Here is a 14907-nt window from a genome sequence, read left to right as displayed (position 1 = left end):
CCTTCTATTACCTCACATAACCTCCTTATACTAAACTCTTAGAAAAAAGCTACAAAAGTTGCCACTTTACAAAACAAAAAAAGTTTCTTCTTTTTAGTATTCATACTAATTCCACTTTCTTCCAGCAGGAGTCAATGTTTAGCCACGTGTTCAGCAGGCGGACACTAATGGGTCAGTTATTGTTTCGACCCAAAAATCAACAGAATCAAAGTATTTTGAAAACAAATACTTCTGAGAACTGAATTTCTGCCCCTTGTCCTGTTTGACTGTATATAAAAGGGGCCTATCTAAATGATTCAATATGTATGTCCTTGGGTGCACCCTTAAACCAAATTAGTTGACATAAGGAATTTTGGTGGAAATCAGTTGCACAAAATCATTTAAGTTTTTACACAGGGTGAAACTAAACAGGTTAAGTTTTATATAGAACCTTTAATTAGTGTAGCAGACAAATCAAGTTGCCATTACATTGTAAAATATCTGTGCTGCCTTAATTTTTTTAAAAAAAGTCATGTCAACTTAATATTGTGTATCTTGACAAGAGATGAGTTGCAACTTAGGGGCTGTTTACACTTGGTATTAAGATGTGTTTTCATCGATCGGATCACAAGTGGACGAGAGAGACACATTGCGTTTACACCTGGTATTTAAATCCGTCTCTTTTGTCCACTTTCGACCGCATCTGTCCTGAATACTGTGAGGGGGTGGTCTGTGAGACGGTGGGCGAGTCTCTGTGCTGTCATTCAAACGCGAGCGGGAGTAATTATGAGTTTATATGGACGCAAACTTATATTATGTCGGAGCCCGCTGCTTGTTTAGCAAGTATACATGCTGCACAGTGTTTTGTACGTTTATTTGTTGGAGCTTTCTCTGAATTTTCAGCGCAATTGATGAAATAGGATCGCGCAACTTTCACGCTTTCAAAACGAAACTACGGAGAACACCCCGCAGAAGTTTTATCAATGAAAGGCTAAAAATAGCGCTGTTCACCGTATGTTCACGGCAGAAGTAAAAAAAGACGTAAAATTTGTGTTTAATACCTCAGATTAGATAAATGGGCGGAGAGAAGGCGGTCGCATGTGTCTGTTCGAACGCATTCAACCACATTGCGTTCCGCAACTCCAAAGCGATCCGATCGAAAGTGGTTTCGACTACCTCTGAATGTGGTTGAAAGTGGTCGAAAGTGGACGCGTTCAAAACGTTTTGAACACCGTTTACACCTGGCATTAACGTCGTCCACTTGTGATCCGATCGACGAAAACGCATGTTAATGCCAAGTGTAAACAGCCTCTTAGATGAGTTGCAAGTTGACAACTTAAAGGCCGTACGGCAGAGCTGGACTGGGACAAAAATTTGGCCCTGGCATTCTGGCCTAAACTGGCCCACACTACATACACTGCAAAAAATGATTTTCAAGAAAAAAATTTCTTAGTATTTTTGTCTTGTTTTCAGTAAAAATATCTAAAAATTCAAAAATGAAGATGCTTTTTCTTGATGAACAAAACGACCCAAGAAAAAGAGATGCTTACTGGGCTGCTCAGACAAATATAGTATGAGATGTATCGGCCCAAAAAGTATGTCGGCCCACCGGGAAACTGCCCGGTTTGACAAATGGCCAGTCCGCCCCTGCCGTACGGCAGCCGCATCACTAGCTTGTTCGACTTTATGCGGTGCTGCAGTCGGATGACATCAAAGTACCAATAGAGCTCTTCAAGAAATCTTACGGAGTAGTTTAATTTCGACTGCTCTCGCGGTACTTTGACGTCATCTGTCTGTCAATTCTTGTCAAACACATATAAGTTCCACAGGGATCGTTGAATTCGTTATATAATTGGCTACATGTTTTGTCTATCAATATTTTCCATGAAGTCGTTGCCCTAAAGGATGTCACGTTTTCGACGGCGCTGTTTGGATTATCTATTATACTACCTCCCTACTTTTAAATGCAAACTTTGAAGGCGGGTTCATGTGTTTACCGTAACGTAAAGTGTAATCTCATATATAGTGTTATGATGTAAATAGCCCTGAGATTGTATTTTATATTCTATTACCAGACGTTCATGCGAAATCTGATGTAAACTATAGACTATATATCTATATTTCACGGATTATACGCATTTGTGGACAAAAATGGTCATTGGATGATTCACACATCTGAAACAGACTGGATTCGACTTGTGATCAACACAAAGGTAAAAAGTTTATTTTTGCATGTTGTCATCCGGACTTCTTTAACAAAATACTACATATGATGCTTGAACATCTGTATCTCAAAACGGCTTTCCAGGGGGTATGGCTTAGCTAAATGAGATGTAAATGAGCCCCATTGTCACTCCCAGCAGGAGAAAAGTGTAACTTTCAGAGTCTATTTTCTCGGTTTTGAGTTTTCGTGAGTTCCTACATTCAAATGGCCACAACTTCTCCAAATTGTATCAGATTTCCATTTGTTACACATCGTCGGATGCACTTTCAGAATCTGTGAATAACTCAAAATGCTCCAGATCCGATTTGTGTCCCTACTTTCCGTGACTGGTCACATATCGCCTGGCAGTGAACTTTGAGCTTTATCATTTTACAGGTATTATTTATGCTCTAACAGCAACATTACACACTAACTAAAGTTTGAAAAACGGGATCAGGAAAAAACGACCTTTAATTTCTAATATCAATTGCTCTGTTCAACATCTCCACTTGATTAATTAATTCAAAGATTTTCTATTTTTAATTCCTTTATATTACATCTGGTGTTATAAATGGTATTATATACACATAACGTTTTTGTCCTGGTTCTCAAAGGAGCACCTGGAGATGCTGCCTGGTACTCACACTATTCATAGCACCGAGATGCTTGTGGCCCATCTTCATGATCTAATAGGGCCCCAAAACCCCACAGCCAGTCTGGCTGGCAGATGTGCCACCACTAGCTGCCACTGCCACAAATTGAGCGTGGCCCTGCCCTGTTTTATTTCTGTGAGTCCATTAAATTAAACTATTAAACATTTAAGAGGCAATGTTGGTTCTTTATTTAAGACACATCTCACTATGGCGTGCTGCCACCATGCCAAACACTACGCCTACGATTTCTCCTTAACACAGCACCACTTGGCAGTTCAATATTATAAGACCTTGAAGGTTGAATTTGTTCAAGTACAATGCCCTTCTGATTCCAGATCTTGGATTTATCTTGAATCTTATCTCTTCACCAGCAGAAAGTTCCAGCAAATGACGAGTTCCTTTATCGTTATAAGCCTTCTGTTTAGGTTATAGATGTTCCTTGTAACTTCTGACTTTCTCACCTTCTCCTGTCAGCAAAAGATTCTCACACATAGGCAAATTAGAACGAATACGTCAACCCATCAAGAGATATGCTGGTGAGTATCCACATTCAAGAGGTGTATTACGATAGGCAAGCAGTCCCATATAAAAACTACTTCCATCATCTCTTGTTTTTTTCATTATTCTCTTCACTACTGCAACAGATTTTTCTACAAGACCATTGGACTGTGGAAAATGTGGACTAGGTTGTATATTTGAAGTCCCATTCTTTTGCAAAACCACAGAAACTGGCATTAAAAAATTGAGGGCCCTTATCAGTGAAGACTTCTTTTGGTACACCATGTCGAGCAAAAATTGACTTCATGCATGAGATTACATTTACAACTCGGCTGTAGTTGTACTTAGCACACACACTTCAGGATAAAATTAATTATAAATAGTAGTGATGCACCGATGTATCGGCCGCCGATATTTATCGGCCGATTTTTGATGGATTTGAAACCATCTGCATATCGGCAATAGCACGAGAAAGGCCGATACCGATTGTTTATTAATTAACTGCATAAAGAAATCCATTATATGTAAAAAATGAGTTAATGTTGTTAATAAAATAAATGCTGAATAGCAAAAACCACCTTTGAAGGTTGTCATGCTGTCTTATATTTGTTTTAGCTTAATTTGTGCCTCTCTTATTATGTTGGTCAGTTGAATGTTAATTAGATCCAATCCATGTTCAGTAAAAATAATTTGATGCAGAAATAAACTAGCTAATAGACCAACTGTAAAGTATTGTATAGAAGTGTTTAATATCGGTATCGGCCAGAAGTTGTCTGTTTAAATCGGTATCGGCCCAAAAAATCTAATCGGTGCATCCCTAATAAATAGTAACCAAAAGGTAACTTTTTCCATGATTTGTAAAAATGTCTGCAGTCTGCACCCACTTTTTGATGTGGTCTAGTGACTGGATGTGGTTGTAGAGGTTCTCTTGGATTACTACTAGTCAACATTCGAAGTGGATCAAAACCTTTAATAAAAGTTTACAAAAAACCAATCCCTAATACCCATTCTTGTCTTAGGACAACTTTGATAAACTTTATTGATCCACTTGAAATGTTGACTAGTATATATTGATTTTTAACACACGTCTCACATTTTGACACAACAGCAGTAATGTACTGCGAAACACTGTAAACACCAAACCAACCAATTGGCATTAACAGGCAGAACATTTCCATATATAAACAACATCACCGCTGTGAACAGAAGTTTGCAGTGTGTTTGTTCAAGTGTCCCAACATGAACATGAACACAGAGAGAATGAATGATAACGATGGACCTGACCCGGATTCGGCTGATTACTGCAATGATGCAGATGTGCAACATTCAGGTATGTTGTGTTATTTCATTTTATAATGTAAAAGCAGCAGAGGCATAAATATCAAAATAATAAAACAAGTCTTTATAAGAGTTAAGTCCACTTTTGGACTTTAAAAAAAATCTTAAATAAATGCAATAGAAATCCCTAGTGAAGTCTACAGAAAAATTAGTTATGATGATTAAGTTAACATGATTAAAAATTGTGAATATTATTTAACTAAAACAAATTAATTTATTTACATAATGTAATGTGCATTTATTTCATTTTTTTATTATTCCTTTATTTAACCAGGTAAAAACTTTCTGAGATTAAAAAGCTCTTTTACAGAATTGACCTGGCCAAGATGAGCAGCACAGTATTAAAGTAAAAAATAAAAGTATAAAATAAACACGTCAGACAGAGTAGATTTCAGATTATCAATAATAAACATTGCGTTACTCAAATAATACAGTGTAAAAATGTGTCATAATTAAAGATACTCACTAAATTTACCAAAGTTTTAAGTTGATATTAAATACAAATAATATTGATTTAAGAATTATATTTTTTTAAATTATATTTATATAAATGTGCAGCTTTTAGTAATCTTTTTAGCTTAATTTTTGAAGCTAATGTTAATACATGAAATATTAATTTGAAATTCTTACCGTTTTAAAAACTTACATTTGTAAGAGTAGCATTTTAAAAATGTACAAGAAATATTAAGGTTATTCATTACACTGTAAAAAAGTATTTTTTGTTGAATCAACTTAGATTTACAAGTCACACCAACTTACTATTATTTATCTTGACAAGATAAATAAGTGTCTGAGAGTTGCAGATGGTTTTTTTCTTCGTGCTGCTTCATTTATGTGAAAGACTCATATGTTGTAAATCAAATGTGTTTTTTTTTCACAGTTTTAAACAATCCACGAAATAATGGAAAGCGACCATTTTGTCAAAACCCCTTTAAGGTGGCAACCGCATGCCTGACTGCCTTCTGTCTCCTTTTACTCATGGTCCTGGTGGTCACAAAGTATCACAGTATGTACTTCTTCTTTTCTGACTGTTTTCAAGATTAATTAACTAGTGGTCATTTAGACAACTTTTAGCAGGTTGAGTCATCAATCTTAAGCTTTTCTCAAGTTTTCTGCACTGTCAAAAATAAAGGTACAAAGCTGTCACTGGGGCAGTACCCTGTAAAAAAAAGGTCCTAATATGTACCATTTATAGTACAAATATGTATCTTTGAACTGCCAATATGTATCTTTGAATTACGTATATACGGCTCTCCTGATTTTGCAAAGTAGTTGATGTCCTCAGGGCAACATTATGTTGACCCTGGGACAACATTTCAATCAACCAATCAATCAGATTTCAGAAATAAGTTTACAGTTTGTTTTAAGGTTAAACTTACAACCAGGATTAGCTGTTTCTAGAGTAGACCATTGTTTTTTACTTATCATGTCCCTCTGATTTAAGGGTTTGGTTATGGTTAGGATTGGGGTTTGGGGTGGGTTTAGGTTTTATTTAGAAAAATGTTGTCCTTGGGTCAACACAATGTGTTGCCCTGAGGACCTCAACCACTTGGCAAAATCAGTTCGAGCACGTATATACACTCTTTGGGTACAAAGGTGTACCCTTTTTGAAAGATTACTGTGACAACCTTGTACCTTGATTTCTGAGAAGCTGAGCACATATAAAATAGGTTTGCATGCAGGTTTAAATCAATATTGTAGTAGATCAGGGGATTTCAAACTTTTTGTCACCCAACCCCCTTCATCTATATTTTTTTTCTTGAGATTTTAGGTAAATATTACAACCGTTTTATCAGTTTATTTAGTTATTGTTTTTATTACCTGTTGGGCCTTCATCTGGTAATTTTCTTTTATTGGTACATAAAGGCCTGCTTTCACAGACCACAAGATAGCTTAAATAGCACAAATGTCCAAATTTAAATCAGGCATAAAGTCGCTTTTATAAAAACGCTGCAGAAAGAAACATTACTGACTGGTATGCATCTTGAGGCAACACAATGGCACTGACTTTAAATTAAAGTACGGTATATAAGGGCAAGTTATTTTCAGTGTAAGGGATAGTTCACCCAAAAATGAAAATAATGTCATTATTGACTCACCCAAAAATGATATTTATATAAAAATGACATAAACCACCAGGTTTGACACAACAAATTTCAGCCTGATCCTCACACACTGATGCATTATGTGTCATCAGTTTTTGTTCATGTTTTTCTCTTCATTCTTGGAAATCCCTGCATGTTTATCTGACGACGCCATCATCTGCTTTCTTTTTCTTCCCTTTTGTTTTAGGTAAGAGTTCATCTGTTCAGGATCTCCCCTCCAGTCCTGCTGAACCTCAAATGTTTTTTGCCTGCCCCAATGTGGACGATCTGAAGGCAGAACTGCAGACTTTGAGAAAAGCGAATAGTGACCTGGAGGAAGAGAGGTCACAGCTGAAGATCAAAATCACTGCGCTAGGTTTGTGACGTGAAAATGTGTTTGTAATAACAAAAATAATAAAAGTGAATCATTTAAGATGAAAAAGCAATAATAAAAATGCTCATCAGTTTTTATGCATTTTTTTCAGTGTACACTGTAAACGTAAACATTTGAGTCAACTTAAAAAAACAAGGTCATCTATCACAAGCACTTTTTTGAGTTAACTCAACAAACAGGAACTGTCCACCCAACTCCAAAGGTTATGTTAAAATCGCAAGATGACCCAAGATAAATAGTTATGTTTACATAATTAATTGTTTGTCCAGATTACTCAGTTTGCCAAGTTGAGCAAACTTTCGGACACATTTTGGATGAAAAATGTGTATCAAAGTCCAATCAACAAAATAATCTTTATTACACATCTCGTTGGAATGCTTGATTCTGATTGGCCAGCCAGTGGCGACATTTGCAGGTTTGTTATTTCCAGATAACTTTATTCCCAAATAACTACAAGACTAAATATGAATAAAAGTGACAAGAAATAGATTAATGAGACCAAATACTGCTAGTTTGATCAACCCAAAACCAAAATTCCACTTTTTTTGACCATCAAACACAGATACATCAGAGCCAGGGATGTAGCACAGACCAGGCAGTGGTCAGCCGGGAAGGCGAACACTGACGTCCGCTGGCCATGTCTGGTTCTCACGTCCGAATCTTTCTAAGCAAATGTTCAATTACGCGCTATCTTTACTAATCGACTGCAGATTGGTATATATATATACAGTACTGTGCAAAATAATAGCAGTACAATGTGACTAACCAGAATAATCAAGGTTTTTAGTATATTTTTTATTGCTACGTGGCAAACAAGTTACCAGTAGGTTCAGTAGAATCTCAGATGAGACCCAGCATTCATGATATGCACGCTCTTAAGGCTGTGCAATTGGGCAATTAGTTGAAAGGGGTGTGTTCAAAAAAATAGCAGTGTCTACCTTTGACTGTACAAACTCAAAACTATTTTGTACAAACATTTTTTTTCTGGGATTTAGCAATCCTGTGAATCACTAAACTAATATTTAGTTGTATGACCACAGTTTTTTAAAACTGCTTGACATCTGTGTGGCATGGAGTCAACCAACTTGTGGCACCTCTCAGCTGTTATTCCACTCCATGATTCTTTAACAATTCATTCACATTTCTTGGTTTTGCTTCAGAAACAGCATTTTTGATATCACCCCACAAGTTCTCAATTGTAATTAAGGTCTGGAGATTGGGCTGGCCAGTTGTTGAAACAACCATTTCAAGGGCATGTCCTCTTCAGCATAGGGCAACATGACCTCTTCAAGTATTTTAACATATGCAAACTGATCCATGATCCCTGGTATGCGGTAAATAGGCCCAACACCATAGTAGGAGAAACATGCCCATATCATGATGCTTGCACCTCCATGCTTCACTGTCTTCACTGTGTACTGTGGCTTGAATTCAGAGTTTGGGGGTCGTCTCACAAACTGCCTTTGGCCCTTGGACCCAAAAAGAACAATTTTACTCTCATCAGTCCACAAAATGTTCCTCCATTTCTCTTTAGGCCAGTTGATGTGTTCTTTGGCAAATTGTAACCTCTTCTGCACATGCCTTTTTTTTAACAGAGGGACTTTGTGGGGGCTTCTTGAAAATAGATTAGCTTCACACAGACGTCTTCTAACTGTCACAGTACTTACAGGTAACTCCAGACTGTCTTTGATCATCCTGGAGGTGATCATTGGCTGAGCCTTTGCCCTTCTGGTTATTCTTCTATCCATTTTGATGGTTGTCTTCCGTTTTCTTCCACGTCTCTCTGGTTTTGCTCTCCATTTTAAGGCATTGGAGATCATTTTAGCTGAACAGCCTATTATTTTTTGCACCTCTTTATAGGTTTTCCCCTATATTCAACTTTTTAATCAAAGTACGCTGTTCTTCTGAACAATGTCTTGAACGACCCATTTTCCTCAGCTTTAAATGCATGTTCAACAAGTGTTGGCTTCATCCTTAAATAGGGGCCACCTGATTCACACCTGTTTCTTTACAAAATTGATGACCTCAGTGATTGAATGCCACACTGCTATTTTTTTTAACACACCCCTTTCAACTAATTCAACTATTTGCCCAATTGCACAGCCTTAAGAGCGTGCATATCATGAATGCTGGGTCTCATTTGTTTTCTGAGAATCTACTGAACCTACTGGTAACTTGTTTGCCACGTAGCAGTAAAAAAATATACTAAAAACCTTGATTATTCTGGTTAGTCACATTGTACTGCTATTATTTTGAACAATACTGTATATATATATATATATATATATATATACAGTACTGTGCACCAGACTTGTTTTTATCAGTTTTAAGATACAAACAGAAAATACGTACACAATATGTACACAAAAATAAAAATAAATGTCTAAATGTCTTCTTTATTTTACATTTGCAGTTTTTAACTCTGTACACACATTTACTCTATTTTCAGGATGTATTCTATTAAAGAGACTAAGAAACAAATCAGTATAACAAAAAAAGCTGTTCAACGATTTGTGCGAGTAGGTTACATACAAAGTCAATGCGTCCTCGCTTGGGGTGATGCTATTGATGCGATATGGGCGCTGCGTTTGCTGCGAAAACACGCGCTATTCGTCTCAAACGCGTGAAAATATTTAACTCGAGCGAAAAATTCGCATGACACGAAGTTAAATCCCGCGAGTAATCTACAGCGAGTAACGCGATGCCCCACGTTTGATGTGTACGTAGCATAAGACTTTTGAACAGTACTTTATTTTATATTCACGCCTGAACTAATCCTAAAACTACACTTTGTGACCAAGAAACGGTAATATTGAGAAGCGGCTATTTCGTATATTGAGTTATGATATTCAAAACAAACAGCCGAAAGTTTTACCCGTCATTCTGGCCTTCAAATCCATGGCGGAAGAAAGTAGTTCCCCTACAAACAGTTTTAACTCCATTTATGTTTTCTATTTTCGTTTTTCAAACTTGTGCCGTCAAACTGTTGTACAAAAGCAATATTGGTCTCGGAGTCATGTGATATTGCTCTTTATCGTCACGGCTGTGATTACCTGCGGGCTGCGGCCACGTGCCTCTGGCCTTATTCACAACCATGATGATATAAAGCTACTGTATCACATTTAAGCAATAAGCGACACATTTATCCATCCATGATCCTTCATCTAACCATCCTTGTATTATGCATCAAAATGATAATTGTCAGTTATTTCCCCTGATATTGTATTAACAGTTATCATTTTCATTAATAGTATTTACATTAGTTTGTGCCCCGCTCATCCTTACACAATAAATGTAAAGCGTAAATGGTAATGTAAGTCACTTTGAATAAAAGTGCATGTAAATGTACTAAAAATGATTTAAAGAAATGTTCTGTTTATTATTTATAATGCACGTCTAAGTGTTTGGTGTTACATTTCATGTTCCTAGTGAGGATTTTAGGAAAACTCCCAAATCTCTTTATAGCAATAATAACATAATGTTTGCCACTTTTTTTATTTATAGAAGCATCGACTGCCACAAAATGCACTCCAGTGACAGCGACAGGTCCCTGCCCAGTTGACTGGCATTATTTCGAAGGCAGCTGTTACTACATCTCAGAAGACAGCGAAAGCTGGCCAGAGAGTCAAGCTTACTGCAAACTACAAGGAGGACACCTGGCTATCGTCACTACAGCTGATGAACAGGTGAATAAAAACTGTGTATCTTAAACCTTTTTCACACAGCGCATTGATCCCAGTAAATTGCCAGAGCACCTTCTGTATAAATGCAATCACATCCTTGGTTCTGGGATCGCTCTTGTAAAGGGGACCTAACATTGCTGTAACATTTCTGGAGCGCATTCTGTGACTTTAGAAATGACTTCAGATGAAACTTGTAAGCTACTTAACAATGGCATCTATTTCCAATCATATCTGACCTCCTGACCTGATGAAGACTTTTATTTGGGACCTGCTGCCACGTGGTTTCTGGAACGCCTACTGGATTGGCATAACTGATGAAGAGACAGAAGATGACTGGCGCTGGGTGGATGGAACCAAACTGGTTGGAGGGTGAGTGAAAACATTTGAGTTGAAGATGTTAGAATGACTCTAGATCTCAACAGCTTTTCAGTAACATATATTTCACAACAAGCATGTGGTTATACTGAATCATATTATAGCCGAGTGATCTTTGTTGTTTAATTTATATTTCCTTCCCATTGTTCCTTCCTTTTTTGTCAATACAGATTTAAAGGAGTTTGAAATGAGTTGAATTATGCTTACTCTGCAACACTTTCTGTAATTGCCTGACTCAACAACAAAATAACAAAAAACAAACTTATTGCCAGCCAGCTACAACACAACGCATCGGGCCTGTGCTGTACTAACAATATTGGCCTCGACATACTTAAAATATTATCATAAATAATTTTAACAATATTATAATAATGTCAGAGGGAATCTCGTCTACACTTTTAAAAATAAAGGTGCTACAAACGGTGCTTTGTGAATTAAAAAATCACTGTGAAGAACCTTTCAAGCTCCTTTATTTTTCATTCATTCTTAATTCTCAATGTGCACCACTGAGGTACCGACCTTTTAAAAAGGTCCTAATATATACCAGTTTGGTACAGATATGTACCTTTGAGGTATCGATATGCACCTCTTGGGTATAAAAGTAAACTTTTTAGAAATTACAATTTTTGTTCCCTATATTTCTGAGAGTGTACCTAATATTCATATTGTGTTATTATTGTGTTGTTATGTTGTGTTAAAGAGCACCTATCCTTCAATTTACAATTTTACATTTCCTTTGGTGTGTAAGTGTGTATTAGTACATGTTAACGATATGCAAAAGGTACAAACCCCAAAGTAAATGATGACACAAGTTATCGTCTCCAACGTAAATTTCTTTTCTTGGACTACAACAAACACTTAGATTGTAGTTTACTCCTGGGATTGGTGATGTAGACAAAACCGACATTATCATGATCCTCCTGTTAGCATTGCATTGTGAGCGAATCGTTCAAACATGGTAAGGAGCGTCACATTTCTGGCTGACGTCAGAGGTATTCAGGCTAATTACAACGTACAGATTAGCTGGCCAATCAGGGACACAACGCTTTCAGATCAATTAGTTTTGTACAAAGTCAATGTATTTCAGGAAGACAGGGATATCTGTGGTATGTGGAAAATATTGTGTTTTTTAACGATAAACCACGCAAACACATTTTATTATACCAAATACACAAAATAACGTTGGTTTTTAGCAATGAAAAAGGTGCCCTTTAATATGTGTAGCTATTAATAACAAATCATAGTACCCATGGCAAATATGTCTGGGATAAACTTATGTAGCACTTTTTTGTCCTTTTTTAGTTTCTGGGAAGAAGGCGAGCCTAACAATGACATTAATGAGGACTGTGTCAACATGGTAAAAACTACGGTTTTAAGTCGCGTAGCTACAAAGAGCTGGTACGATGCCCCATGTGACATGTCCAGACCCTTTATCTGTGAGAAGAAGGCAGATGTGTCCTCTTAATCATCATCATCCATCTCATATCATCATCTTCATCTCCAACAGAACTTCATAAATGTTTAGTTTCAAGGTGTTTTTGATAAGAAATGTTGCAGAATGAAGAAGGATTACTGATATGAGTTATGATTGTACTTTGTATGCTTGATCTCAGGATTTAAATATTTTTAATCCATTTTAAACCGTCTACTGTTTTAGGGTCACTTACTTAACCTTCTAAGACCTGATGTGTTAAAAATGTTCACAAAAAAAAAGTGATTTTAGTAAATCAGTAAAGTAAGTCATTCAAAATAATTTGTCTTTATTTGTTTTCAAGTAAAAATAAATTCTTAAAAAACAAAAATGTTTCTTCTTTTTGGTATTCATGCTAATTCCACTTTCTTCCAGCAGGAGTCAGTGTTTAGCCACGTGTTCAGCAGGCGAACATTAATGGGCCAGTTATTGTTAGGGCCACCAAGCCAGACAAACCAGACTTTAAACATCAAATCAAACTATCTCGACCCAAAAATCAACAGACTCAAAGTATTTGGAAAACAATGTAGTTCTGTTGACTAGATTTAAGCATTTAGGTGCATGCATGCATCAGTCGTGTCCTTTTCTGCCCCTTGTCCTGTTTGACTGTACATGTATATAATAGGGCCGGGCCTATCTAAATGATTCAATATTTAGGTCCTTGGGTGCACCCTTAACCCAAATTAGTTGACATTAATAGGAATTTGGGTGGAAACCAGTTGCACGAAATCATTTTAGTTTTTACACAGGGTGAAACCAAACAGGTTAAGTTGTATATAGAACCTTTATACCATGGTCTGTTTAAATACTCGATTCTGATTGGCTGGAAGGTGTGCATTAAAACCGTTTAACGCACAGGTAGTTCCAGTCAGTTTGATTAAAGTTAGAAATTAATCCACTACTATAAACATTGGTAACCATAGTAACACAGTTACACTTGCAGAGAGAGCGAGAGATAGATTTCCAACTGTTTGATTTTTGTTTTCATTTAATTTAATCCATTTCAATAAATGTAATGTGTCCTTATATAGTAATCGTGGTTAGAGACGTCGGTTTTATTTCACACTTTACATAATTCATTTAAATAAATGATTAGTTCAAATAAAGATTGCATTGTCACTGTCAGTGTTGGCTGTCATTCATAAATTATTTAATGAATTTAAATAAATATGATAATTAATTTAAATAAATGCAATACAATGGCACTACTTTATTTAAAGCGGACGGAGTGCGAGCCTTAACTTAAGAAGATGACCGTCATTTTTTACCTGTCGGTTAAAATTACACTGTAAACATTAATTACAGCTTTAACTTGGCAAATAAGCAAGGTATAAGCGGGATAATCCACGGCTAGCCATGCATTAAAGGGTTTTAATGCACTTCGCAGAGGCAACCACCCTCCGCTACGCGTCGGGTGGTTCTTCGCCTCTACGTCGTGCATTAAAACCCTTTAATGCATGGCTGGCCGTGGATTATCCCTTACTTAGTTGGTGTAGCAGATAAATCATGTTGCCATTACATTGTAAAATATCTGTGCTGTCTTAATGTTTTTGTTAATTCAACTCAGATTTACAAGTCATGTCAACTTAATATTATTTAGGCTATCTTGACAAGAGATGAGTTGCTACAACTTAAAGGTCCCCATTTTTCTGTGTTTTTGAGACTTTGATTGTGTTTACAGTGCCCAAATATAACATGTGTTCATGTTTCACGTGTAAAAAATGTGGTATTTTTCACACAGTTTACTTATCTCTATTTATGTAATATTTTGTCTTTGATTCTTGGGTTTTTCTACATTGTTCTTAGTTGTTTTGCAAAGATAAGCTACATTTAAGAGTAAATTACTGTATAAATACAAAGCAACTTAATAAAAGCCATTCATATACAGAGATTAACCTGAAAGGTAGTTTTTTAAATGTATTTTCACATAATTTTTACAGTTTAATAATAATTATTAACAGCAATATACTTTAATTTAACGAATTATGACTGTAAAAAATTCTCTGTGTTTTTACGATTTTTCCATGCAATTTTGAAAAAACAGTTTTTTACTGTAATTTGACAAAATCCTTCTGGCAACTTTGATCCCATTTTTTTTAATGTTTTTTTTTTACAGTGTATCATTGTTTTTCACTGTCCTTAAAATCTTCCTTGTTCTATGAAGTCCCTCCTTCAGAAATATGTAATGAGTTCTGATTGTGTAGTTTGTTTAGTGTGTTGTGATTCGAC

General features: G+C 36.2%; 1 protein-coding gene across 1 annotated transcript; it reads left to right on the top strand.

Moving 5' to 3' along the window:
• Positions 1-4510: 4510 nt before the first annotated feature.
• Positions 4511-13009, top strand: LOC135775833 (C-type lectin domain family 4 member D-like). Its single transcript, XM_065286361.1, has 6 exons — positions 4511-4663; positions 5552-5677; positions 6964-7131; positions 10654-10835; positions 11086-11201; positions 12510-13009. The coding sequence occupies exons 1-6, from the start codon at positions 4573-4575 to the stop codon at positions 12670-12672; spliced, it is 846 nt and encodes a 281-aa protein (XP_065142433.1). The 5' UTR covers positions 4511-4572; the 3' UTR covers positions 12673-13009.
• Positions 13010-14907: the final 1898 nt, after the last annotated feature.

The sequence above is a fragment of the Paramisgurnus dabryanus genome, chromosome 19 (genome assembly GCF_030506205.2).
Source record: "Paramisgurnus dabryanus chromosome 19, PD_genome_1.1, whole genome shotgun sequence".
Lineage (NCBI taxonomy): Eukaryota > Metazoa > Chordata > Actinopteri > Cypriniformes > Cobitidae > Paramisgurnus > Paramisgurnus dabryanus.
The sequence above is the reverse complement of the archived record's forward strand: the minus strand, read 5'-3'. Positions and strand labels throughout refer to the sequence as shown.

Coding starts and splice junctions, on each gene's coding strand:
- LOC135775833 (XM_065286361.1), top strand. CDS start 4,573: ATGAACATGAACACAGAGAGAATGAATGATAACGATGGACCTGACCCG. Junction 5,678..6,963: donor GGTGGTCACAAAGTATCACA/GTATGTACTTCT, acceptor CTTTTGTTTTAG/GTAAGAGTTCATCTGTTCAG. Junction 10,836..11,085: donor TCACTACAGCTGATGAACAG/GTGAATAAAAAC, acceptor GACCTGATGAAG/ACTTTTATTTGGGACCTGCT.